We start from the raw sequence: 24,865 nt of genomic DNA on the forward strand, positions 1-24,865 counted from the left end.
ATATTTTTTTCTTCAAAAGTGTTTTGGTTTAAAACAGAGCCTCAAGACTTTGTCCTTTGTTAACTTTCATAACAACAGGCCATGCTCCTTTTTGGACTTTCTATTTTTTTTTTGTTGGTTATTGCAACCCTGTTCTCCCTTCAAGTGGCAATAATATGGAAGGGGAAGAGCATCACAAGCAAGGTTAACCACACAGAGTGTTTCGAGGGGCCTTTAAGAGAGGAATGTTTTCAGTCTTTTGATGTGTGTTGGGTAATGTGCTCAGTTGCAATTATTTGATTCTCTCTAGGTAAAACATTTTTTTCCCTCTTCACTCCACCGAGCCAAAAAGTCCAGAATAATTTATCATTTGTTTAATGGTTTTCAAAGGAACAACTTAAAAGCTCCACACATCAATTTGTCAAAAAAACATGAGCCTATTCTCAAAACCCATAAGGTCTTCTTGGAGTGTGAAGAGCCACATATATCAAAACGCATGGTTAAAAACTGGCAACTGATTCCACCATAAATAAAATCTGTGCTCACACACAGGGCACATAAGCTCCAATTATCTTTTATTAGCAAGTTAAATCCGCTGTAGAATGTCCACTTTGTCAGCACGGTACAGAACTTCAGAGGAATATACCCTCCTCTATCAATTCTGCTAAAATCCGAAAGACTGAAAATACCGCAAAAAAATTGGTACTGACAATGTCAAGTTGAAAGTTGCCAAAATATTCATAGTAATGTCTATCAGAGATAGAAATAACACCTACGTTTAAAGATCCATTTTTAAAAGCGTTCCCAGTAATGACTATGCGATTTGTAGCCAAAATAAATACATAAAAACGTGTGTTGTTTTCTAGGACATAGTTTCTGCAGGAGTTATTTAGAATTTCACCTCTGAGTTCTGTGTGGGACCATTGGGACGTAGCTCGGAGCAGATTTTTACATCACAAATACACCTTTGTTTTAACTGCTAAGAAATGCTATTTTAAGATCAATTTCCTAAATAAATGTCCTTCATCATCAGAATAATGCCACAAGAACATGTGAAATACACTAAAAGCAACCTTTTTAACAGAGTGGCTCTTTAAAGGTTTTAAAGGAATACTACGGATTACAGTAGCAGACTGTCATTCTGCTTTCTGCAGTTGGAGTCTGCAGACAGACAGGCATTTAACTCCTGCCTTTAGTTGCAGCTAAAGCATCAAGCAGAAACTTCTTCCTCAGTGGTTTCATAGAAAGTCTATCAGAGCAAGATTCAATTCAATTTCAAGGGCAAAAAGTCTTATGTAGAGATATTTCACAACTGCTTTAGAGAGTGACACACTGACATGCAAGCAATTCCAAAAAGAAGTGTAGGCAAAGTCATTTAGCTTTACAAACTCATAAAGCACCAAAGAGATGTAGGAATTAGATTAGGATTAGATTAGGAAGCACTGAAGGCCAGGATGGAGTTTTAAATAACAGACACATTCAACCTGTCCTTGAACTGTTGGGGTAGAAATTTAAATGGGGTGGGGTTATGCAGTAGGTGGAAATTGTTTGAAGGCTTTGAAGCATTTACAGGACGGATCGATAATCTCTAAATTTACCCCAAAAAACTCAAAACAAATGAAGCCAACCATTAGGTACTACTAAGTAAAATGAGAATTGATGTGCAAAAAAAAAAAAAGGGAAACCAAGATGTGTTTGTTTGTTTGTGCATCCCCTCAGGGGTTGCCCCAGTGAGTCAGCTTTCACTCATTTACACAGGTGGTTGGACAGATTTTTATGCCGGATGCCCTTTCTGACTCAACCCCTTTATTTTACCTAGACTGGGGACAGGCACAGGGAGACCCAGACATGGGTTCCCTTGTGACTACATAGTTAGGCAGTAGCGCTAAAGTTGCATTCGCGCAACAAATTCGCATCAGCTGCCTCTCTTTCACAGCGTGGCGAATTCTCTGCCCACCGCCTGTCCAAAAATGTGTTCTTGAGCTTGACATCACGGTGGCTTGTGGGAGGAGCCTCTAGCTAATGTTTTTAGCCGGACCGGTACATGGAGCGGTGTCTGTTATCTATTTTGTTGACCCAGCGGGAAGTTCAGGACAAAAACGCTCGCATTGGATGTGTATTCTACCCTCTGATCGATTTACTGAAAACGCCTCGTCTCCAACGCTGAGTCCCTGATTGGTAGATGCGACGAAGGGACCTAGCCAAAAATCTGATATGTTTACTGTGGCTGCACCACCAAAATTGCTCCGCGTTGCTCAAATTGCGCTGCTTCCAGACATTCACGTCACGCCCGCCTCAGATTGTGTCTGTACCATTGACTTAACATTGAAACTGGCCACCTCTGCCACATAGATAGCATTCGGTGTGAATGCAGCTTTAGGGTCTTGGCCAAGGAAACAAATTAGATGAAGCTCAGTGCAGCCCCTGGGAATTGAACCCTGATTTTCTATGTGGCTTTTGGTAGCCAAGATATAAATACGTTACATTTTTAACATAAGTAAAGTTGGACTTGTTTTTCATTGTGTATCAATGGCAATAAGTGGCTCCTTTTTTCAACCATCCCCTAGTGCTCACTTAAAGAACTGCATATTCTAAGTTGTTTTCAGATGTAGGAATGGAAGTTAGGAGCTTAGATCTGACAAACAAGATAAGAAAAGCAGTTGATTATGTACTGCGTTTGCTGAATCAATAAAGTATTTGTCCTACAAGAGGTTTGGGCAAACGGTCTCCCATTGTTTATACCAAGAATAGTAACCAAAACAAGGTGGTTGTTAATCCACAGATTTTAGGGGGTTTGTTAATCTAAAATCTGTCCTAATTAGCTTTATGATCTCACAGAGCCATCAAAAAAGTTTTTATTTTTTCATTTTTAAAACAGTCTATGGCAAGGCCATAAAAGAACCACACTCTTTCACACTCAGGGAGCAGGAGAACCAGGTTTGTTCAAAGCAGATTGATATCAAGCATCAAAATGCAAAACTTTACTATTTAAAGTCAAAATCTAATTTAAAATGTGAAATATTACTTATTGGCAGAGTTAAATAAAAGAAAAAGAAATCACTCACAGTTTGAAGATCCAAACTAAAGAAGCACTTGAATAAAAAACATCGTGTTTTTTGGACCATAAAGTCACTCAAGAGTTGCTCTTTGTTCTCTGCAGCAGCAAAAAAAAAAAAAAATGCATATTAAAGAAGAAAAAAATCAAACACACGTTGCACTTTTGGGAGAAACTTGTTCAACAAAAATTAATGTCTCCATGCTTCACTATCATAACACTTTGACGCTTATTTAGCTTCACAAAACATAGGAGTCTAGTATAAACTAACGCAACATATAAACAATTGTTCAGATAAAGTAGCAGAAAGAACATGCTAACAAGTCAGCTAAACTCTTTGGATCACTTTAAACTAATAAATGTGTGGAATTCTTTATCCTCTGTCTTCTTCCACTGGAACAATTTCGCCAAGCCCTAGTCCAATCGGCGCTTCTTCTTCGCTGCTGTCAGAAGCAAATAAACACAATATAGTGCCCTCTAGTGGTTGTTGCTATTTCTTTATTTTTAAATCACATATCAGTCAAACCTGAGTAAAAGTTGCACCACCGGCCAAACTATCCAAAAAAAACATAGCTTATACTCCGAAAATATGATAACTTTTTAAAATTCTAACCATGTTCACTACATCGTAGTATTTTTCTGAAAATTATTTAGATTCAACCTGAATCTTTATTAATATGAATACTTATGAACCACCAACATCGTTACACTTATTAATAGAATATGGTCCCTTTGTCTACTTAATATGATATTGTTTTGAGTTTTTGTATTTTCTTTTTTCGCTTTGTTGTAATATACGATTCTTTTCTTGCTTCCTTCTGTTCAGGGTCAAAAACCCTCTCTCAAGTTTATTACATATAAAAAGCACTTTCATTTACACAACTAAATATACTGACCTAATTTTACTGCTTGCAGATGTCTAATGTTTAATTTCCTCCTCAGAGGCACTTTTAACACCTCTTATTCTTGTCCCAGGGCATTTTCTGAACTCTCGTTAGACATTTTCACCCAAAACCGCTGCTAATTTCCTCGCCTGGGCCTGGAAGTCTGGAGCTAATATCACGGCCACAGGTTTGCCTGACTCACAACCGCTTGCTTCTTTGGTTAGCAGCAAAGCTGTGCCCGTCCAGTTTGTGGTAACATCCTGCTGCCCCCACCTCACACACACACGCACACAAGGACAAGTGTAGGTGCCCACATGTAATGAACACACGCAACACTCATTGACTGGTCACATAATAAAATTACATTACATGCTCACGCTGCCCTCCGCCCTTACATTCACTGGTAAAAACACATAGGCACAGAAACAGTGCATCAGTGTAATGGTTAAAACAGAATAAAGGCAGTTTCCAGAGAAAGGGTGGTTCCCCGGGCCATAGATGCAAACCCATTTCTGGGCCCATTGAGTTCTGCTGTTTAGGGGGAAAAATGGTGATGCTGGTTGTTACCCCCTGGTGGGTCTGGCACTGTCAAGACTCTGTCTGGCCATAATGAAAGCCAATTACACGGGCCATGGAGCCGAGGCAATGCACCCCCGTTTTTTCTTTGTGCACTGAACCAAAGAACACACTGGAAATCAGATTTTTAAGCACCAATATATCCATTTATATGGACTATTTAACCTTTCCAAACCCATACAGTCTTAGTCAATACACGATGAGTGATGTATACTGTAAAATACCATACATGAATATATTTCTGAAGCCAATTTGCCAATTTGTTGTGCAAAATGTTTTCCCTTCTTTGCCCTTTTGAAGGAAATGCCCTACTGAGCTCTTGGTGAGATATGGGTGAGAAAAAAAAGCCCTAAAAGAGCAGCAAAAATCCCTGAGGGGGCGGGCCCAGAGTTCTGACAGGCCTCCAAGAGGAACCACACTGGGATAGCCTTGCAAGCTGCCAGTGGAAAATTGGAGTGATCAGAAAAACCTCAATGAATTTGGAAGCATCCAGGAGAGAAGAATGGGGGGAAATATTAAACCAGATGTCTAATGGAGTTTAGTGGCAAGTGTCTGCTCTGCAAGCCAAGAACCAGGGCAAGAGCGCGATCAGCTTTGCTACAGTCGAACAGGTACAGGACGTCTCAAACTACCACAACATATCCGGTCATGCCGCTGTGTCAGGAGCCAAAAACGGAAAACCAATAAAGGCGACTGACTCGGTGTGTTTTGGGCTTCACTGTAACAGACCGCATCACTTTGGACAGCGCCTGCTGCCATGATGCCCGTCTTTGGACCATCTGCCGGAACTGGGACACATTAAAAAAAAATCTCTGGAAGTAGCGGCTCTCCGCTAAAATGGGAATCTGTATTTAGACAGAAACAAACCTGCTGCTAGCCAAAATCCATGTGACACAGCACATGAGATTTACAACCAGCAATACTATACAGGCAGTGCTAAGCGTAGTATAGGCTGGATGATGTAGTAACACAGCCACTGACCTCAACAGGCACTGGTTTCTGCCCTGATCACAGACCTTGGTCAGGCTTTGCTGCTGACAGGAGAGGAAAAGACACAAGATATACTGACAAGACTCTGAGTAACGACTGGCTGTGGAGGCCACTGCTCTGTCCAAAAACAAGCCCTATGGTTAGGGTTGTTTTGTTCCTATTAATTTGTGAAACAAAGAGCAGAAAAATGCCAGAAAGAAAATATATTTTCTTCACAGTAAAACATGATTAATCTTAAATTCTAAAAAGTACAGAAACTCTTGTAACCACATCATTTTACATTCACATAAAGTCCCACTCAGATCATCTTTTGGTTTTTTTCAAAGTGTTCCCAGTGGTCTTCTGATTTAGTTTCTACAGAGCGGCAGTAGTTCATTAGAACTTCACCTCTGAGTTGTAGAACCTCCTCTGTTCCTCATTCACAACAGCTTGATTAAAGAAATACTCAAAAATACAATTTTGAGCTTAATTGGCTTAAGTTATGTCCTCCATCATCAAAAAATGCCTCAGGAAGATGTTGATTACAGAAAGAGCAATGTTTTATTGGAGTGGGTCTTTAAAAGCTGCTTACAACCTGAAACAAATTCCTTTCTCAATCGTCCGCATTGCCGGCCTTGAAACTTGATTCTAAATGTGGCTATTCAGGTTGCACAAATACAAAGAGAGGTGTGCGGCCTAAGAAGCACCACTGGAGCATGCAAACATTCAGCTTTAGGAGAACCAGAGCACAGATGCGACTTCATGACAGCCAAGGTGAGGAAGACTAGAGGATTTAGTGGAGGCGACAACTGCGGAGAAGAAGAGAACTCTGCTGGAACCCAGAGGGGACGGCAAAATCCACTCATGCACAAAAAGAGAAGCGTCTCTAATGGAAAAAAACAAAGTCCAGCCGTGCGTAGGAATTGTTGGTTGATGGAGTGGCGAAATCTTTTCACACCCCTGAGGACAAAGGGGCCTGGATTGCATAAGAATTGTACAGCGACACAAATCTATTTTGAAGGATATTCTGTCACTGGTGGATGGCACAAGGAACAAAGGGAAAAGTGTCACCTGGTGGTGGTCAGGAGCCTTTACACTTGTAACACTTTTATCTACAGCACTACAAACCATTTTTAAATAGTCATCCTGCAGCTATCATATAGTAACCATATTTCTTTTCTGCAAACATTGTTATTTTTCGAGTGTTTTTGAACGTGGGATCATGCCTCTTTACCTAATTTTTAGTTCACTTTCACCTTGAATCTAAACACTTCAACAGCTAACAACATCAGTGAATATGAACTATATGAACAATATTTAAAAAAAGGCGCAGAACATAGACACACTGAAGTTATGACACCAAAACGGCTGAAAATAAGCTCTAACTAGGGCTAGGGCGATGCAGGAGCTATGTCTCCAGGGCCTCAAGGAAGGGGCAGAAAGTTGGAGGAAAACCCCTAGCTTTGTGTACCAATCACTGAACTGACTAAGGCTCTCTGTCTACTACTGTTTTCCGTTCCTCTTTATGTACCGTTGCTATGAACATATGCTCCCAGCAAATTATAGACAAAGTTGTGGTACGTGAGGTTTGCAGCTCGAGGAATTAGCACAGCCGGGTTCCTGTACAATAAAAAATATTGTTTTACCAGAACCGGGATCCACACTCAGACAGCTCCCATCACTGGAAACATGACACAGTCAGCGGCTGTTTGGTTCGTGTAATACGCAGGGCTTTGAGCAGGAAAGCTACAACAATTAAAGAGTTTTCAGAGTTGTATTTAATGAATTTAGGTAAGCTGCCTCCCAGGCATAAAGGGTGCTGGCAGAAGAAAATGTTTCAAAAGATTCTTTTCTTCTTCCTTCTCTCATCTCCACCCTGAGGTGGAGGATGAGGCTTTTTTGATGAAGATCCAGACGCGCTGTAACAAGCTCAAACCCCCCAACCCCTCGTCATCCTAATGATGACACCCAATCGGGACCTCACCTGTTCAGAGACACGGGGCTGCAGGTGCTTAACGAAAACGAGTTCAGGTGAGGATACCGCCGAGGAGTTCCCTCCAATCTGACTTTGTCTCATCTTCAGTGAAAGCACATTTACTCAAATATACGGCGAAACCACATCATATCACTTAAGATGTCCTTATCCTCATTACTATAATCAGCAGGTCTAACACACCGCCGATTACATGTTTTTGCTTTCATCAAAAAGAATCCCCCGGGGCATCACATTTCCATCTTTGCTGATGCTCATCGCCCCCAAACAAAGATGCAAACACCCTTCCAGCATCTCCGCCACCAACCCTTCCTCTCTCCACTTAGCGGTGGCCCAGGACCGGTGTGATTGTTGGCACATGTAGATGTCCAGCGGTGGTCTTGTTCACAGAGAATACAGTGATCGGCATGGGATTGTGGGGGACAAAGCTCACTGCGAGATTACAGTTGATCCGCTCCCATCCTGTTTCCTCCTGCGTCTAGCAGCGCCGGCGGACGCAGACAGATCCCAGCGATAACGCTCAAGCGGGCAGTGGAGAAGCGTGCATCGCAAACATGCAGGGCCCCGGAGGGTCCATCGTGACCCGCGGCCAAGTCAGCAGACAGACAGCCAGTGGGTGGGCCGGGAGAGAAAGTGGGAGAGAGCTCCCGGCTCCTGTCACATCCGAGGGGGAGATTTTGAATGAACGAGCGGAGGGGCCTGCCGCTGATTGTAATGTTTGGTTGCGTAGGACGAGGGGCCCCACCCTGGATACAGACACATGTTGTGGGCAGAGGATGTGAGGCGAAACACTGGAGGAAAGATGACCTTTACTGAGCCACGATGGCCACAGCCCACACACTGGAGAAACAACAACACGGCGTACTCCCACTATCTGATCAAGTTGGGGAAAAGATCCTCCACACAGACACACACATCAACACGTACAGCTGCTGTGTTTTCTCTGGACTCGCATGGAGGTGGGCAGAGAGGATTACGGCAGCCCACATGATGATAGGCTGAAAAAGAGGCCTTTTATCCACCACCGTTCCACCATAACACAATGCACGCGTCATTTCCACGCTGTTATCCGCATGGTGTCAAGCACTTGGCTGCCTGAGAGGGAATCTGCTGTTTAGCTGGCAGCTCGGTTACACCATGCATCGCAGATCTATAAACTGTTTGCCTCACTGCACCACCTTCCTTCACAACAACTTGTCTTCTTTTTTTTTTTTTTTTGTATCTGTGTGGGATAGCAAAATCGGCTGAATGATTACATATCTGAGCTGATAGCCGCAATTTGCCTGAGGAGCGTACAATCAAAACGAAACTAATCCCAAGCAGGGAAAGAAGAAAAAAAAAGAACCTAGGCAGCAGGGAGATGATTGATGGTGTTTTGAAAGAGTTCAGCAGTGTCACAAGTATCCACTTGTGTACTTTTGAAAAACCTCCAGTTTTGAGGAATGAGTTTTGGGTTGTCTTCATTAAACCAAGTCGTGGGTAAAATGCTCAAGATCCCACGTCAAACAGAGCAGCACTGTATTTTCTTTTACCGCCGAAACTGTAAAGCTTCACTCTCAAACAGCCTTTAAAACGTCAGGTCCATGTGATGTGATGTGTTTTTGATATTGTAAATAGAAGAAAAAATGCGGTTGACTAAAATCAAACAGCAGATGTCTTTGATGTTGAGGAAACACGATTTATCCTGTAGCCCGCGTTCAATGTTCAATTCAAGACAGTATGATTTAAAAGGAGAAAAGAAAATGTCTGACTTAAAATAAATATTTCAACTTGCATTTCCTTAGACTTTTTTGAAAGCAGACAGCAAAGAACAAATGGAACCACATGGTCAACTGAATTGATTTTTTTTTTGTCCCTTCATTATTAGCCTCATAGGCTTCACTGTTGTACTTTCTGCATTCTGCAGGGATACAGTTTCACCACAAATGACCATCAGCCGATTCCGAGAAAGGGGGAAAGAGCTCCGCCAGCGAAATTTATTATCTGCAAGTATTTTGTCGTCCTGACAGCAGGAGCTCGTGCGAGAAGAGAAATTGTAGTATAATGGAGCAAAAAAAAAGCCTGTTTTTGTTCGATATGAAAAAATAACTGTGGGTGCAATAATCAAGAACTATGATTTCACATTCCTGCAATGGTTGTTAGTATAAATGTGTTAAAAAGTACTTAAACAATTTGATTTTTTTTTATCGGAAACTGAGAAGCTGTCATAGATTTATGAAATACGCAGTGATAGGAGGAAGGAAATATGTGTGGGGGGGGGGGTTTAATAAAGAGAAAGGAATACATTTTTATGGGTTATAAATACCTTCTTTACAATACAGCACAAAGCCCAAACCCTTCAAATCTGCCACATCCTCTTTGCACTTATCCTCTTGCACAATTGGTGCAAAGACACAAAAACCAACCTCAGTGTTGACCTGTGTCTGACACTATCTGTCCAAAGTGATCCTTCCCCTCCTCTAAAGCTGTGTTCACACTGCCCTTGGCAACAAGCGTTCAAGGAACCACTTCTAAAGAAAAGTCCATGTAAATGTATGTAAATGCACGTTTTGGGCATCCAAAAATCGAAACTCTCTCATTCATGCTATGCAAGTTTCTGCGACTGTTTTGGGGCTTTTCATACAAAACGTGTGGCTATTACACACACATTGCAAGTCAAACCAGGTCAAACTTTGACCAATCAGGGATTCGGACTTTGTAGTGCTGTGTGGATACCTTTCCTTTTAATTCACAGAAGTCCCAAACCATTGAAAATTGATCGTGAAAGAGAAATTAAAAATTGCAGTTTGTGCCCGGCTGGAATTCTATGACACCAAGTCTTTCATACATCAGAATAGAGCTGTGAAAGAAAAAGTCTAAAGCAAGATTCACGAGATTTGCACCAGCTTGACATTTTGTACCAAACCTCTTCCAACTGTAGGTGGTGGACATGCGCTAGTAAACAGTGGAAAAAGAAAAAGATGAAGCCTCTCCCTGCTTGTCCAGTGTGAACACCAAATACGAAACACGCGTTCAAGAATGCGTGTTTAGCACGTTGAATGCGTGCCACATGCCCGGTGTATATCTAGCTTTAAACCTGATTTACACTGATCCGTTACAGTTATGGGATTCTAAATATAAGTGTCCGTTGTACTTTCAAAACAAAATTCACAAAATGCTATTTATGTTTAAGGTGACATGCTCACCTGATAATGCATGTTAACACCGTGGATAATATCGTTGTCCATTTTTAGGGAATGACAGCAGAATGAACCACTCATCACAGGGGTAGCAGGACAAACCCCTCCTCCGGAAGGAAGATGGGGGACAGACCGGACACGCAACAGAAGTGATGTAAACTAACCGATGGTCATAAGACAGACTCCCCACATAACCCAAGGGAGACGCAGCGCAAATAGACCAGTGTAATCAGGCTGAAGAGGCAGCTTTGATACAGGAAGGTTTGCATGTCCAAATAAATTTAAGAATACAGAACCTTAAACTTATATAGTTTTCAGTAAATCTGCTGACATAAACAACCCTTATCAGACAAAATTCCCTGCAGCCTTGTAGGTGGATGAAGCCCCTTTTACCCCAGGATCTGCGGTTCTAGATTCAGATGAGTGAAAGAAAGAAAAGAGGAAAACAGAAAAAAAGTTTCTGTACATTTGAAGATAAGAGCAATACTTAACCTGTTTTATTTTGGTGACTCTCAATTTAAAAGCAAAGCTGTCATTCTGACAGATATTTAAGTAAAATTAAACACATGAAAGATCACATGCAGGAAAACAGTCATTTCTTTGCATCTTTTCCCAGCATGCCCCTTGTTTCATAGGCAGCACAGACAAACAATGCCTGGCAATCAATTCCCTCTCTGAATTCACTCCTCCTCAAACAGATTTTATCTTACGTTTGGCAGAGCTTTGAATAAAAACAGAAAAATGCACGCCAGTGATCCCTCTGCCGCAAAGGTTCACCTGCTCAAGTGCCGCATCTATTCTTGTGCAACCAGCCTGAGGCAGAATGATTGAACTTTTGTAATATTTCACTGCCAGTACAACAAGAAAGCTCTTTCAGATGAATCAGGCCCATGAATCGGGACGGTGACAAACTGGCTGGAAAGTCAAACAGAGAGTAACCAGAGCAGGCCATTTTATGACAAGGGGGCCAGTGTTGGGCTTTGATGCTGAGTGTAGCCGTTGAAAGGTGTCCATTTTCAGACTTCAAGTGCATTGTAATTGGAAGGGAGCAGTAAGGTGTTCATAGGCAGGTCTTTTAGGGGAAGAGCATCTCTGTTACAGGTTGTTAATCAAAAGAATGTCAGATTGCACACAGACTGAGGTTTTCCTGGTCAGCTTTTAAGGAGGCAGGAAAGGGAGATTAAAACACAAATTCATTTGTCGAATTTAAGATGAATAACAAGATTCCAAAGTTGAGAAATGATATGGAAGATTAACACAAAACACATGGAGGGGGTCAGACCAAAAACAACTGTGTTTAATGAGTAGAAATCATACTCAATTGTGCTGAAAGGGACTTAAATGAATAAATGAATAAGGAATATTTGAAAACCAACTCGGCCATCTTTTTCAAAGCGTTCCCAGTGGTCTATTAATTATGATTATGAAGTTTTTTATTCAAAATCAAGGAATCTGTGTAATTTTCTAGGACATAGTTTCTGCAGTGCGGCAAGAATTCATCAGAAATTCCCCTTAGAGTTGTGGGTGGGACCATTGCATGAAACAACCCCACTCCCTTTTCCCCTCCCTGTTACTGAGAGATCTCTGTGTACAGACTCTCCTGCCAGCTTCCAGCCCCTCACACCCCCAACCCGACATTACCGGTGAGACAAAATATACAATCTTTTTCAAACTGCATTTTTTCGTCTACTCCTGTTTTACAGCGATTTATATAAAGAAATACTCAGGAATGTCCGTTTGACCCTAATTTTCTTCATATATGTCCTCCTTCATCAGAAAAATGCCAAAAGATTAAAAACACCAAGAGTAGGTCTTTAAAGTTAAACTGTTTGTATAGTAATCAGGCTGTAGTTCACATTTCACAGACTTGTCTTTTTCCTAAACCTGCCATAACTTCCCGATGGTTTCATTTCAAATGCTCCTATTACTTCTTAATAGACTTAAGAAAGTTATTCAACAACAATCATTGCTTCTTGCAGAGGATAATTCCTTCCACATTCTCACAAATCCACAACGCCAAATCCTGCCAACAGCACAGCAGCCGGCCGGGCACGAGGGGAGGAATACCAGATCTGCTCTTGTGGAGGAAACAGAAACCTGGTCGGTTGATCTTTGGCTCGTGAAAAAGGGCCGACATCTTCTTCCTTCAGTTTAAAACTAAGACTGTATGACAAAGCAGGGGAAAGGTTTAGTGTTTATGGTTTCGAGAGCCCTAATGAAAAACTTGAAATGGGAACAGAATGAGAACTGCTTTTGCCCCTGTGCTTGATTATGATGATCTTCCCTCATCATCTGCAGATTCAAATAAGGCACTGAAACATTTTCCGAGCCGTGTATTCCATGATTTCATATGCCATGCAAAGCAGCGCCATAATATATACAGGGAGGGTTAGAAAACATGTCTACATCTTCAATTACTAGCAGCAAACACTGGAAACTATCGCAAGCGTGTTCATGAGCTGATGGTAGTTTGAAATTAAGGTGTTGAGAGAAAACATAATCGTCCACTTTTCCACTGTGTCTACACGGCAGAGGAGCTCTGCAGTAGCTGTGGTGTCTGTGGTCTGAAGTGAAGCAGCTCAGTTCCAGCAGATACATCATCTTTCTTACCTACAGCACTGGAGTGCAACAAGCTTTACTCATGCATCTTCTCACTTGGCTTATATGAGAGGAACTTAAGCTGGATCACTTCATGGCTAACTGCGCTTTTATTCTTCAAAAGATTTTTTTTTGTTTCCTCTGTAAGGCTGTTGACTGTATTTAAGGTGGACCTTGAGTTGCAGTGTGTAAAGGAAGAAAATAAATTGGAAATTTTTAGCAGCAAAAGCAAAAAAGGGAAGCATTTCAGAAAAGTCTTCTTTTGATGCACTTCACTCAAATTGTTTTTCACTGCAAACATAATTTTTCTTAGTGATGGATGGATTAGTGATGGATGGATGGATGGATGGATGGATGGATGGATGGATGGATGGATGGATGGATGGATGGATGGATGGATGGATGGATGGATGGATGGATGGATGGATGGAGTCTGCGGGGGAAGAATAGGCAAACCTAGCCAAAATTTTAAAGTCGTAGATCTTTTAATGAGCCTGCAGGGCGAAAATGTTGATGCACATTTTTCTCCATGGGCAGGCTGCAGGTGACAGGTCGTTGCGAACATGTTTATGGCATGTATGGGTAAGTCAGGGTGAAGTACGTGAGACGCAAGCACATCATACGGATTTTTCATTTCACCCGCTCCCCTATGAACTGTGGGAACTGCAAGAAGTCCGTTAGTGGTACTCCAGTGATAAGCTGCCTGACTCTTAGAAATGAGGAAATTAAACAATCAGAGTGTAGTTTGTGTGGACATCCTGCAGTGTCCTACAGGCACCTGTGTATCACCTTCACAGCTTGTGCATGCAGCATTTGTAAGGAGTGAGTACGACAGTATAGTGTAGCGTAAGGGCACTGTACGATGTATTCCTCCCCACAGCACAACTCACACATATTAAAAGGCTGTTATCTATAGTTACATTTTACAAATCATTATCAAAGCAAATATTTTGAGCTTATTGAAGAAATGTAAACTAGTTAGTTGGATGGTAACCATCTAAAAATATTTGGAATTAAATGAATAAAAAATTTACTTTATTTAACTTTTGCTTGGTTTGATGCTTACTAAATTTTAAATACAACAGTGGTTGTAAATTGGAACTTTAGTCGTAAACCAAATTTAAGTTGAAGATTTTAATAATGTTGATGTATAAGGAAGCAACACCTTAAAGTTAAAAAAAAGAAATTTATGATTTTAAATGTTCTGCAAGAGTGTAAAATGAAAGTGAAATGTTGAAACCAAAACTTACTTAATATTCTTAGTAAAATTTATTCCCATTTCATTTTTGCTTGATTTTGTAAAATACATGTTTTACAAAGTAGACCAAATATTTACAACTTTAGGAATGGTGACCCAAAAAGATTTAATTTGGTTTAAAAAAAATCTGCGCTCATTAAAATGTTTGTACTTCATGTGGTTAAGCATTAATTTCCTTACACTGTAATAATAGGAGCTCCTGTTTAACAAAATATTGTGAGTTATGGATTCTAAAGGATCTAAACCAGGGCCAATGTTTTCACAAAGGAAATGTTGCAGCTGCTAATTTGTCTATCAGCCTTTATAGAAAAAGACTGGATTTATTACTGTAGCAAATACTCACAAAACCAAAGATGGATTTTTACAGTGACATGTTCTTACATGGAAGAGGCACAAATATTTTTGAAAGAAAATATTTGATTCATTTAGCAGAAAAGAGGTTCATGCATGAGAAATTTTACATTTCTGCATAAAAGCAAAAAAGCTTTGTTTACAATTTCTTCCATTATATGATCAGGTGTTAATTATAATGTGCTTCTTTTCTTACACTAATTATATTTATATTTTATTTTACATTTGTTATTTGATTTATTTTATTCATTTAATTTTTTTATTATCATTATTATTCACTTTTATTCCCTCTTGTTTTATTTATTTAATTATTTTTAATTCAATGTAATTTTGTTTTCTATTTTTATTTTTATTTTGAGTGATTTAATTTGATCCAAAGATTTACTAGAAGCTAAATTTGTTAATTTATTTATTTTTCCTTCATTGTACTCTTTCCTTTAATGCACTCATTTGATTTATTTTTAATTTATTATTTATATTAATTACAATTTTTCCCTTTTGTTTTGTTTATTTATTTTCTGTATGTATATTTTTCATAATTTTATTGTCAGTAAAAGAAAAAGCTAAAATCTTCACCTGGTCCTTCTTTTTTCTTTCTGACACACTGCTGTCACTTGTGGAGCTGAGTTTAGAAAATCCAGTCTGGCGGTACAGTAGGGCTGGATTTCGATGATGAATATTCACTGTACTCCCCAGAGAAGAGAATGACAGATTTTGCTCAAGTGTGTCCATCAAATTGGTCAAATGATCTCAGCTAAAAGTCAGGTTGGAGTTTATTTCATTTCTAACAAAGAACTTGAACAGTGAAAACCAAACAAGGCTAAAAGAAAAATGACTGGACTGATGACCCTTCAGTTATCTGAACAGAGAGGATGTAACTTTAACTATCAAGCAAAACAGACTCCTGAGATAAAAATTTAGAAAAGGAGCAGAAAAACAACCACAAAGAGGAATCTTAATTATCAGCGTAAAAAAACATAACCTGCCCTTAAAAACAAAAATATATTTTTTCATTTATTTAGATCAAATATAAATAGCTTTTAATGCAGGCTAGAGCTAATTCTGTATAATTCCTTCTTTCTGATATCTCACAGAACCGCTGGATAAAATGCACAGTTCGACCACAGACTAATGATCCCAGTAAAGCATCCTCAAAAGTCTAAAAGTACCCTGAAAACAAAAATGCAGAGATTTACTGAATGCCTAACAAAAACCTGGTAAATGTCAACGTTTATTGTGTTGTTTTTTCCCTTTCAGGACTTTTTACAGAACCTCATGTGAGCTTTGGCCCCATAGAACCGCCAACTAAGCTCAAATAAAGAAATAGATATTTGTTCTGCATGAGTGTTATATTCTAATTCGTTTATTCAGTAACAGACAAACTCGGCTAGAATGAAATCAGAAATATTGTAAAAGCCCTGATAGTGTTGCAAACTTTGAGTTTGAACTGTGTGATGTGTGCACCCAGTTCTCATTTTTAACATTTTTAACAATCCTCTGGAACCTTTTGTTAAAATGACAAATAAAGACACCAAATCACAGACCACGTTGCTTAATGAACTGGTCCCTTCCAATTATTTTGTGTGCAACAAATATGCAGAAATGACAACCTGTTGTTTAGCCATCTTTTGTAAGTGTTAGTCTTTTATCTGTAAGTTTCCTCCCTTACTGATGAAGACATTGACCATCACCGTACATCAACATTTGTGCTGCATCCCTGAACCTTTAACTAACTCTAAACACGACAGTAACTGTGTTTAAAGTTAACACATTTTCCACACTGTAGGGCACACTGGATTATAAATTGCATCATCAATGAATGGTCTATTTTTGAACTTGTGTCATAAATAAGATACACCGAACTGTAGCAGGCATTAAGCGAGACAGAGGAGTCAAAGATGAGTTCAACAGTTAGTCAGTCAGTCAGTAGCCATATTAGAAGCGTTGACGTATTGTTGTTTGCAACCCATAAAAAAACAGACTGATACCCCTAAAGCAAACGTTATGGTGACGGCGCTAACTCCCAAGCCTTGACACGCTAGTGTATTAACAAAAACACCCAGCATTGTTAGTAACAGTAAAAACACAGTCCCACACTGTTACATGGTAACCTGTTACCACATTTACTTACAACTTGCAACTTTTAAAATTGCTTTTTACTAAACACAACCAGACTGAATCCACATAAGGTGCTCCACATTATAAGACACACTGCAATTTTTTTTAAAGAAAATGGCAGACATTTAAGTGCACCTTAGGGTGTGGAAAATGCAGTTTTGGTGAAACTTTTTTTGATTTTTAATCTTTTCATCGCGTTTAGTAGGTCTTTGCTATGTCAGGACAGTGGTTGAGGTCACCACATCTAAATGTCAACACTAAGTCATAAAACGCAAATTTATGAAGGATGAAGGACCTAAATTTAATCCTGCGAGGTTGTGCACCTCTCAGCACATCTCGTCAGGGGTGGCCACAGCGAATCAGCTGTCACTGATTCACACAGGTGGTTTGGCAGAGAGTTTTTACGACAGATGCCCTTCCTGACACAATCCGTATTTTCAGGGCACAGGGAGACCCAGATAGGTAGCAGCGCAAAAGGTCTTGCAAGGACACACCTTACATCACAAAAATGGTGTGGAAAATATAAAAAAAGACTGACCTACTCGCAGCTCCTGACCAAAGACAGTCCTCTCCCCGAGCGCCGAGCAGTTCCAGCGTCCATATCGGAACTGGTATTGACATTCATTGATGCCCATTTGGGCCCCTTCGCCCACAACAATAATGGCGTCCGGGCGGCTCTGGCAGATGGCCCTCTGCCGAGGAGCCAGCCCAGGAATCTTGTTGCAGATGATGTTGGCACCCAGAGCCACCACCGAGGACAGGGCCCTGCAAATACAAGAGAATCACACATACACACATCAGACACACACAACAGGAAGCACACATTTAGGGGATTTGAGCAACTTTGCATCATAATTGAGACAATTTATAGATTTCTGGAGGATCTAAAACTTACCAAGCACATCAATCATAGATTTATTTAAAGAAAATCATAAGAACTAATGAGAGTATCACCTATTAATTAAGAAAATGGGAGTCTTAGCAAAGCATTTGGGTTTTTGGTTTAATTGTAGGTGCTAAAGTGCGGTGAATAGTTGCTAGGCTATTGTGTAAATACGGTGCACAATTGCTTGGTTTTCTTCACCTCCGACACAACATTTATTTCTTAAACAAATGTCACACAAAAACACTATATCCCATGATTTGTTTAATTATGACTTTGAAACTTTCTCAGGGGTAAGGTTCTGCCTTCAGAAAGCACGTTTCATTTAGCTGCATGACAAGGCGGATTTTATTTGTGCACACCGTTTTCAACACAAACCACCCCAATTTTTATAGAAACATTCTTTGTCTCCTCAGAGAATCTGCACACATCTGATCCCTTTCGAAGTGTGTAAAAGCAGCTCAGTGGCCATGTGGTAGAGTGTCCGCACTGAGACTGGAAGGTTGCGAGTTCATGAGCCTCCCTGCTCGACACTCAGCATTAAGGGGTTGGATTGGGGGGTTAAACCATCAAATGGTTCACGAGGGTGGCTGTGTCTTCAGCTCGCTGCTCCCCCAGGGGATGGGCCAATTGCAGAGAACAAATTTCCCACAACGAGGTGCGCGACAAGTAATGGGACTTTAACTTTAAAAGCACCTCAGACAGCAAAAGTTGAATGAACGAGGAACAGACTCCATCCAACACTGTTTATGGACCTCAAAACTTTTTGAATGGTTTCCAATATGTCAGGGATGTGAAAGGAGGCATTTAAGTTTTAGGCAAACATCAGCTATATTTGATTTACCCAAATCTAAAGCCAAACATTGCACAGACATGTGTCTGGTAGCAGAAAGATGGGTAGTTCTGTGAAACAGTAGTCATGGTTGGAAACAAAGAACAAAGATATGAGTGTTGTTTCGAAATCCCTGTCAGATCCTGCATTCTCTTTCTGGTTGATGCTTAAGCTCTTTCACAAACACAAAGCAACATAAACTGTTATCTCAAACACTTCAATTCAAATAAATCTGAACAGCTGTGAGGCAAACCTCTGTTAGCAAGCGAAGAAGACTTGCTGTGTCAGTTCTCACATGAAAGGGATGTCTGTGTGTACGTTCCGTACATTTTGCAAACCTTACACTGCAAGAATCAGTAAAACTTCATTTAGAGAAAGTCAAATCTGAAACTTCTCGAAGATTCACGGCTAAAAGTTAGATCTCATCTAAGCCGTAAAGGCGTTGGTCTGGCACATTCTGGATCCACAGTAAACACTCTGCTGCTTCCTGTCTCTTTGCTCTCTCTGCTGCTAAAGAGCCTTGAACTCCCCTGACCCTTTGTGACCCTCTGCTGCATACGTGGTTGCTTGTGGCAACCATGACATTCAGGCAAAGTTGTTTGCAACCTGGGACGTTCGCTTGTTAACAAAAGCTGGTTTGTTTCTGTGCGTCGGATTTAATCTGTGACGATGACGCGCACCTGCTGAAAAACCTATGAAGGATCACTCCTGCTTTTTGTGTGTGTGTGTGTGTGTATGTGTGTGTGTCGTTCACCTGACAACACTCAGGTTGGTGGTTTTCCCGGGGACGACCCACACCATCAAACACCAGAGTGAAAATTCCACAGCTAAGCTTTTAAATCCCAGCTTCATCAAAGTGCACAAATGTGATTCTGTTTGCTTAGCGTGTGGCACGCCTGCAGCTTGGGTACAGCACACAGTGGTGCATATGTCTCATCACATCCACTGTTAGCAGCAAGTCAAACTACACTGACGTAACACAAATGTGTATGGGGGGATTCTTCAGCTGAAGGTAATTTCTGGACCGGTTTTATAATTGAGTTAATGCCACAGGTGTCAATAAAGCAAAAACATTTTAGATAGCATAAATGTATTTTGCTGAAAATCTGACTTTGGTCACAACTTGTATTGTCAAACAAAGCTAATCCAAATCCTTACATTTCATAAAAAGTTTCAGATTTTTTTCAACTTCAATTTAAAAAAAGCAGTCTCACAAGTTTTGTGGAATTGGAGAAGCTGCACCTCATGGCACACTGCAAGCTTAGACCTACTCCATCACATCAAACACTTTGAACCTCGCTGACACACTATTAAGCCACAAGGCATGCATCTTCCACTGAGGAATGCACTCACCAAAATGGCTGAGACACAACCAGGAAAGTGATGAAAGGTTCTGTTATTTTGAAAGAGGCACCAATTTCACATCCTAATGAACAAGTTAGAATTAAAAAAAACATGAGAAATTTTAAGCTGCGAAAAGGCTCAGGACTAGGGGTTTGTGGCTCCAGGTGTAGAATGTGGAAAGTGAAGTCTGCTGTCACTTCGAACGTTTGCATAAATTTTATTTTTGTCTAACAAAAATGCAAGTGCATCTGTACTAAAATGTTTTCGTTTTTTGGGTCATCATTTGTGTGTTAGATTACAGCAAAGGTAGAAATAGTAGAGCATCAGTTTGACATCTTTTAGAAACTTTATAATAATGAATGATCTCTGCTGTCTATTCATCCTTTCATCTGAACTCTTGCAGTGTATTACCATCAATCAGCGGTTTGCTCTAGTGGATAGATGTTTGTTTATTTGTTTGTTTGTTTCAAACACCACAGAAAAAAATAATGAAACAACCCAGCTCTCAAAAGAAGACACTGTTCTGCGCTGGCTAAAGGGAGAAAGCACTGAACCTCCGCATCCGATTGTCTTGAACATCTCTGCCACTCTGTGGCCAAAGCGGATCCATAGCAGCCACCATAAAATCTAAAGAGCTCTTCTGAGTCTGCAAAAAACCTTTGTTAATTAACCATATGCGTGAAACTAAACGTGTTGCGTAAAAGCTGAGATTTCCCACTGATACGCACCAAACTGATTTCATTTCCTGATGAACTGAAGTCCACACGGATTTCCTGATTAATATCCAATATTGGTGACTTTAAAAAAAAGTGCGATACATGCAGAAACAAAGTCTATAAATACTTATAACAGTGTGGTGACGCAACCATCAGCTGAACCTTCCGGAAGAAGACCTTACGGATGCTGTAAGGTGTGTTTATGGCCATTTGAAAATGAATTTGTCAGTTAACCGAGCTCCAGGATGCGCGCACGCGTGCGCTTAATTAAGCGCCGCGTAATTGGCTCAGACTTACAGGTAGCTGCCGCTCGTCAGGATCAGGAAGATCTGCGGGTAGTAGACTGACAGCAGTACACTGCGCGACGAGAAGATGATCATGATGACATGAAGCAAATGGCAACAATCAGACCAAGTGGAGACCGCGCGGACAGGATGGAAAAATGAATCCCTTAATGCTCGATTTAAGTCCCTTTCGAAGCAAATCCAATAAAAAAGGGGGGAATTTTAAAAAAAACTCCGGTGAGGTGGTTCTATGCAGCTCCAAGCTCCCAGGGCCGCGTGTGCGCCGGAGCGGGCTCTGTCATCTCTCGGCAGCGGAGGCTGTTGCTCACTGACTGGGATTTCGGAGCCCGGAATGATGCTGGTTTTAGGGATTCTGCATGGCAGAAAAGTGCCTCTCTTCACTCTCGTGAGAGTCGTGCCTGCCATTGGGCAGGGAGAGACACTGCTATCCGCCCACTCTGCCACAACAGGACAATGGAGTGACACTGATCCGATCCCCGTTGGACGGGCGCGAGCTTTCAGTCATCATCACCGTATAGCCCCCGCCGCTGCTGCCGCCGCTCCCGCCGCCGCCGCCTCCACCACAACCCCAACCATCCAGCCAGAAAGTAAACAAACAGAGGCGCTGGCTGCCCGGAGCTCGCACCTTCACCACAGCTCCAAAAAGGAAAGAAAAAAGGCGCACTCCTGTGGGATGATGTGTTATCTAAAGTCAACACGTCGGTTCCAAACTCTTTACATCACTTTTGTGGGATTATCATTCTGACAAAGTGAACATTTTTGACATATTGTGCCCTCGAGAAACAAACATTGGCAACTTGAATGTGGAACTCAAACAAATGTTAATGATCTTATATTTCCTGGGGAAAATAGGGTGCGTATTATTCCTGGAAATCAGTTTTAGACTCCGAATCCTTTAAATAAAAACACTTTTTTTATTTGACACAGCTTGAACTATAACCAAAACAGTTGTTACTCATGTTTGGATGTCAGCTTTTGGAGCCAATTTTGTCGCAAAGATTAGTGAGTGTGGTTCTTTCTTCTTTTTTTTCTTTTTTTTTTTGCCTTTTTTATCTCTCACTCAACACCTGCAGGATTCAGCCATTGTAAGTGAAGAGGGTACAATGAAAGATTTCCCCACAGTGAAAGGATGGCAGGAATGAGCTAACTGCTCGGGTTGGTAAACATATTGACGGCTGGCTTTACTTCATAAAGAAGTGACTGTCATGAGGAGAGTGTGGAACTTGCAGAAGTTAGCTCAGGCTTTGAGGAGTGACACTTATTTTGGATTTTTCTGCTGCATTCCTACATTTTTGCAGCATTTATGTCTTTCTTGTGGATCTTAAAATACTTAAAATTATCATAAGAATAAAGCTCAAGATGTCAGTAGCAGCAGTTCTCCCGCTGCTGTGCGTGCCTAAAGCCACCCAAAATAGGTTGAATCATAACCCTAGATCCTGATTTAAGCGTACTTAGTAGCAGCAAGGAAAGGTATAATTCTGTTTTAACATCAAGGTGAGCTCTTGCAAAACAGGTAAAAACTCATGGGCTATGGAATGTGGAAGTACAACTCAAGTCTGCCGCGATTAATGCAGGTATGCAGGGGCCGAGCTTGATCTGAGGTAGAGACAGTGGCACAGATGATCTTGCGCCACCAAAGAGGTGGGAGTTTGGTGAACCAAGTAACCTTGTAACCGCGGATTTTTCGCAAAGTGTTTGCGTAAAATCCCGATCTGAAGCTGTTACGCACGAGTTACGGAGCACTACAGAGCACTTACTTCATCCGGATGTTTTTGTTTAAAATAGTTAGGTTTGTTTTAAGAAGGACTGCAATGTCACATCCTTTCAAACTGTTAAGGTCAGAGGGCATGAAGACTATTCGTGGATACAAGTCAGTACAGCGCGATACGGTTTTATGCCTCACCCACGTGACGGAGACGCTGCGTGTCTGTGCCAAAACTCACCCGAGCCTGAGGTAAAGGATGCCGAAACACAAGAACACGTAGACACTTCGCTTTCGGAGGGGTTTGTGCATGGTCGTTACCACTTTGTCCAGAGGCCATGCACTGTTACGCAAAGTGTCCACGCTTTCCTTCCAGAGTGGCAAGTTTCCTAACCCCCCCAGATGCACGAGTGCCGTTTGTTTCCCACATCAACATCAAGCTTGAACTCCATGGAAATCTTCGACCAAGTCAAATCCATGGTTGAGAACAGCAGGTGAGATGCTGATGAATACCCAAAAGGTAGCCGAGAACTCCAAAATGAAACTTGAGAATCAGAATTGAAAGGTGAATGAGTTCTTGGAGGAAGCGCCTCCTGTCCGTCCTTGCAGTTTTACGCGGGGATTTAATTAATTATTCCTCTTTGTTGCGTGTTGACGACAAAACAAAACTGCCTGTCTTTGGTACATTTCCAAAAAAATGGAACATAACTCGCTTCAAGGCATTTATAAATCTGTTTTTCTGGAGTCATCTCAGACCCAGAGCATGTTACTAACGCACAGCGGCCAGGTAGTCTAATACAGGTAACAAAAGGGAGCGCGCCTCCTCCTACTCCCTCCCTTCTTTGGATATGCAGTGAATGGGACGGGCTTCCAGGCAGAGCTCAACACGTGTAGTTGTTGTACAAAAAACCAAGGAAAATGCTGCGACATGTCCTTTTATAGGCCTCCTGCTTAGGCTGGCTCCTTCCAGCAATTGGTCATTGCCCCATCAGTGAGGCCTTGCCGGAGGGTCCCCCCACCACCACAACAGTGAGCCCCATAAAATCACACATCTTTCCAGCTGTCAGAAACATAAGCAGCCCTCCACTGACACCACTGACAAATAATGAGTAATCAGACTGAATTCTGCATGTAATTCAAAAAAGAGAAAAATATTTGATGAACATACTGGATGAGCAAAACAGCAGACAGAAATATTTGCTTGGGCTTAGTCACTGTGATGGGAATTCTGTACAGATGTTTTAATTTGGAGTCGACGCCTTTGAGAAGAATCACAGGACAGAGAAGACTCCCTCTAGTGGCTGCATGACCCGGCTGAGCTGAAGTCAGGAGCCTCTGCAGCATGATGGGACTCTGTCAAAAGAGTATAAAGACCCACTCAGATGAAAATCGGGTTTTTGGTGTTTTTAACATGTTCATGTGGCATTTTCCTCATGATGAGGGACATATTTTGAGAAAATGAAGTTTCAAATTGCTTTTCTTTTTGAGCCTTTCTTTCCTCGAATCATTGTGAATCAGGAGCAGATGAAAAAAAGCTTGTAGTTGCTATGTACATGCTACTATCTGCAGGCCACAAGCTCCCTCCTCTACTCCATGTAGATGCAACCACTTGTAGACAAATAGATTCATGTACATCATTGTTTTCCTCGTCTGAGCTGGTATCTGGATCAAAACTGTTTGGCTGCTTAGCACCAATATTGCTCGCCATTGTTGTTGCACAGGTAATGTTAGGTTATGGACCTGAGGGACTGTAAGCTAGCGGGAGAGGGTGTAAACAGATAGATGATGGGAAGTGGGAGCATCCTTTTCCTAGAAAACAACACAGGTTTTTTGATTTTGGCAAAAATGAGCATAATTACGATTAATAAACGACAGGGAACACTTTTGAAAACTGATCAAAAGATGATTGGAGTGTGACTTTAAAGCCTTAGAGTGATAATGGACTACCTTATGCAACTGTTTAACATTAGATAATATAATAATTCTATTGGGAATAGCTTAATTTAACAACCACTCATTTTTAGGTCTACAGAGAATTGCATAAAATAAATATTTGTTTCTGAAAAATCTGCCAAAATTATAATACAAATATATAGAAATCTTTTTTTTTTTTTTTTACTCCT

At 40.9% G+C, this 24,865-nt stretch overlaps 1 protein-coding gene across 2 annotated transcripts in view; it reads right to left on the minus strand.

Moving 5' to 3' along the window:
* The window catches only part of wnt7bb (wingless-type MMTV integration site family, member 7Bb), a 32,952-nt gene extending 9,432 nt beyond the window's left edge, over nucleotides 1–23,520 (minus strand). The window contains exons 1-2 of one of the 2 annotated variants that reach the window (XM_004069498.5): nucleotides 22,984–23,520; nucleotides 17,499–17,725 (exon numbers count right to left, since the gene is read on the minus strand). In XM_004069498.5, coding sequence (XP_004069546.1) covers nucleotides 17,499–17,725; nucleotides 22,984–23,054 — 298 coding nt within the window. In that variant the 5' untranslated portion in view covers nucleotides 23,055–23,520. Of the gene's footprint in view, nucleotides 1–17,498; nucleotides 17,726–21,032; nucleotides 21,576–22,983 lie in introns of those variants that run through there. The other variant, XM_004069499.5, reaches the window with a different exon arrangement.
* Nucleotides 23,521–24,865: the final 1,345 nt, after the last annotated feature.

The sequence above is a fragment of the Oryzias latipes genome, chromosome 6 (genome assembly GCF_053564925.1).
Source record: "Oryzias latipes strain Hd-rR chromosome 6, Olatipes_Hd-rR_3.1".
In the NCBI taxonomy this organism is placed as follows: Eukaryota; Metazoa; Chordata; class Actinopteri; order Beloniformes; family Adrianichthyidae; genus Oryzias; species Oryzias latipes.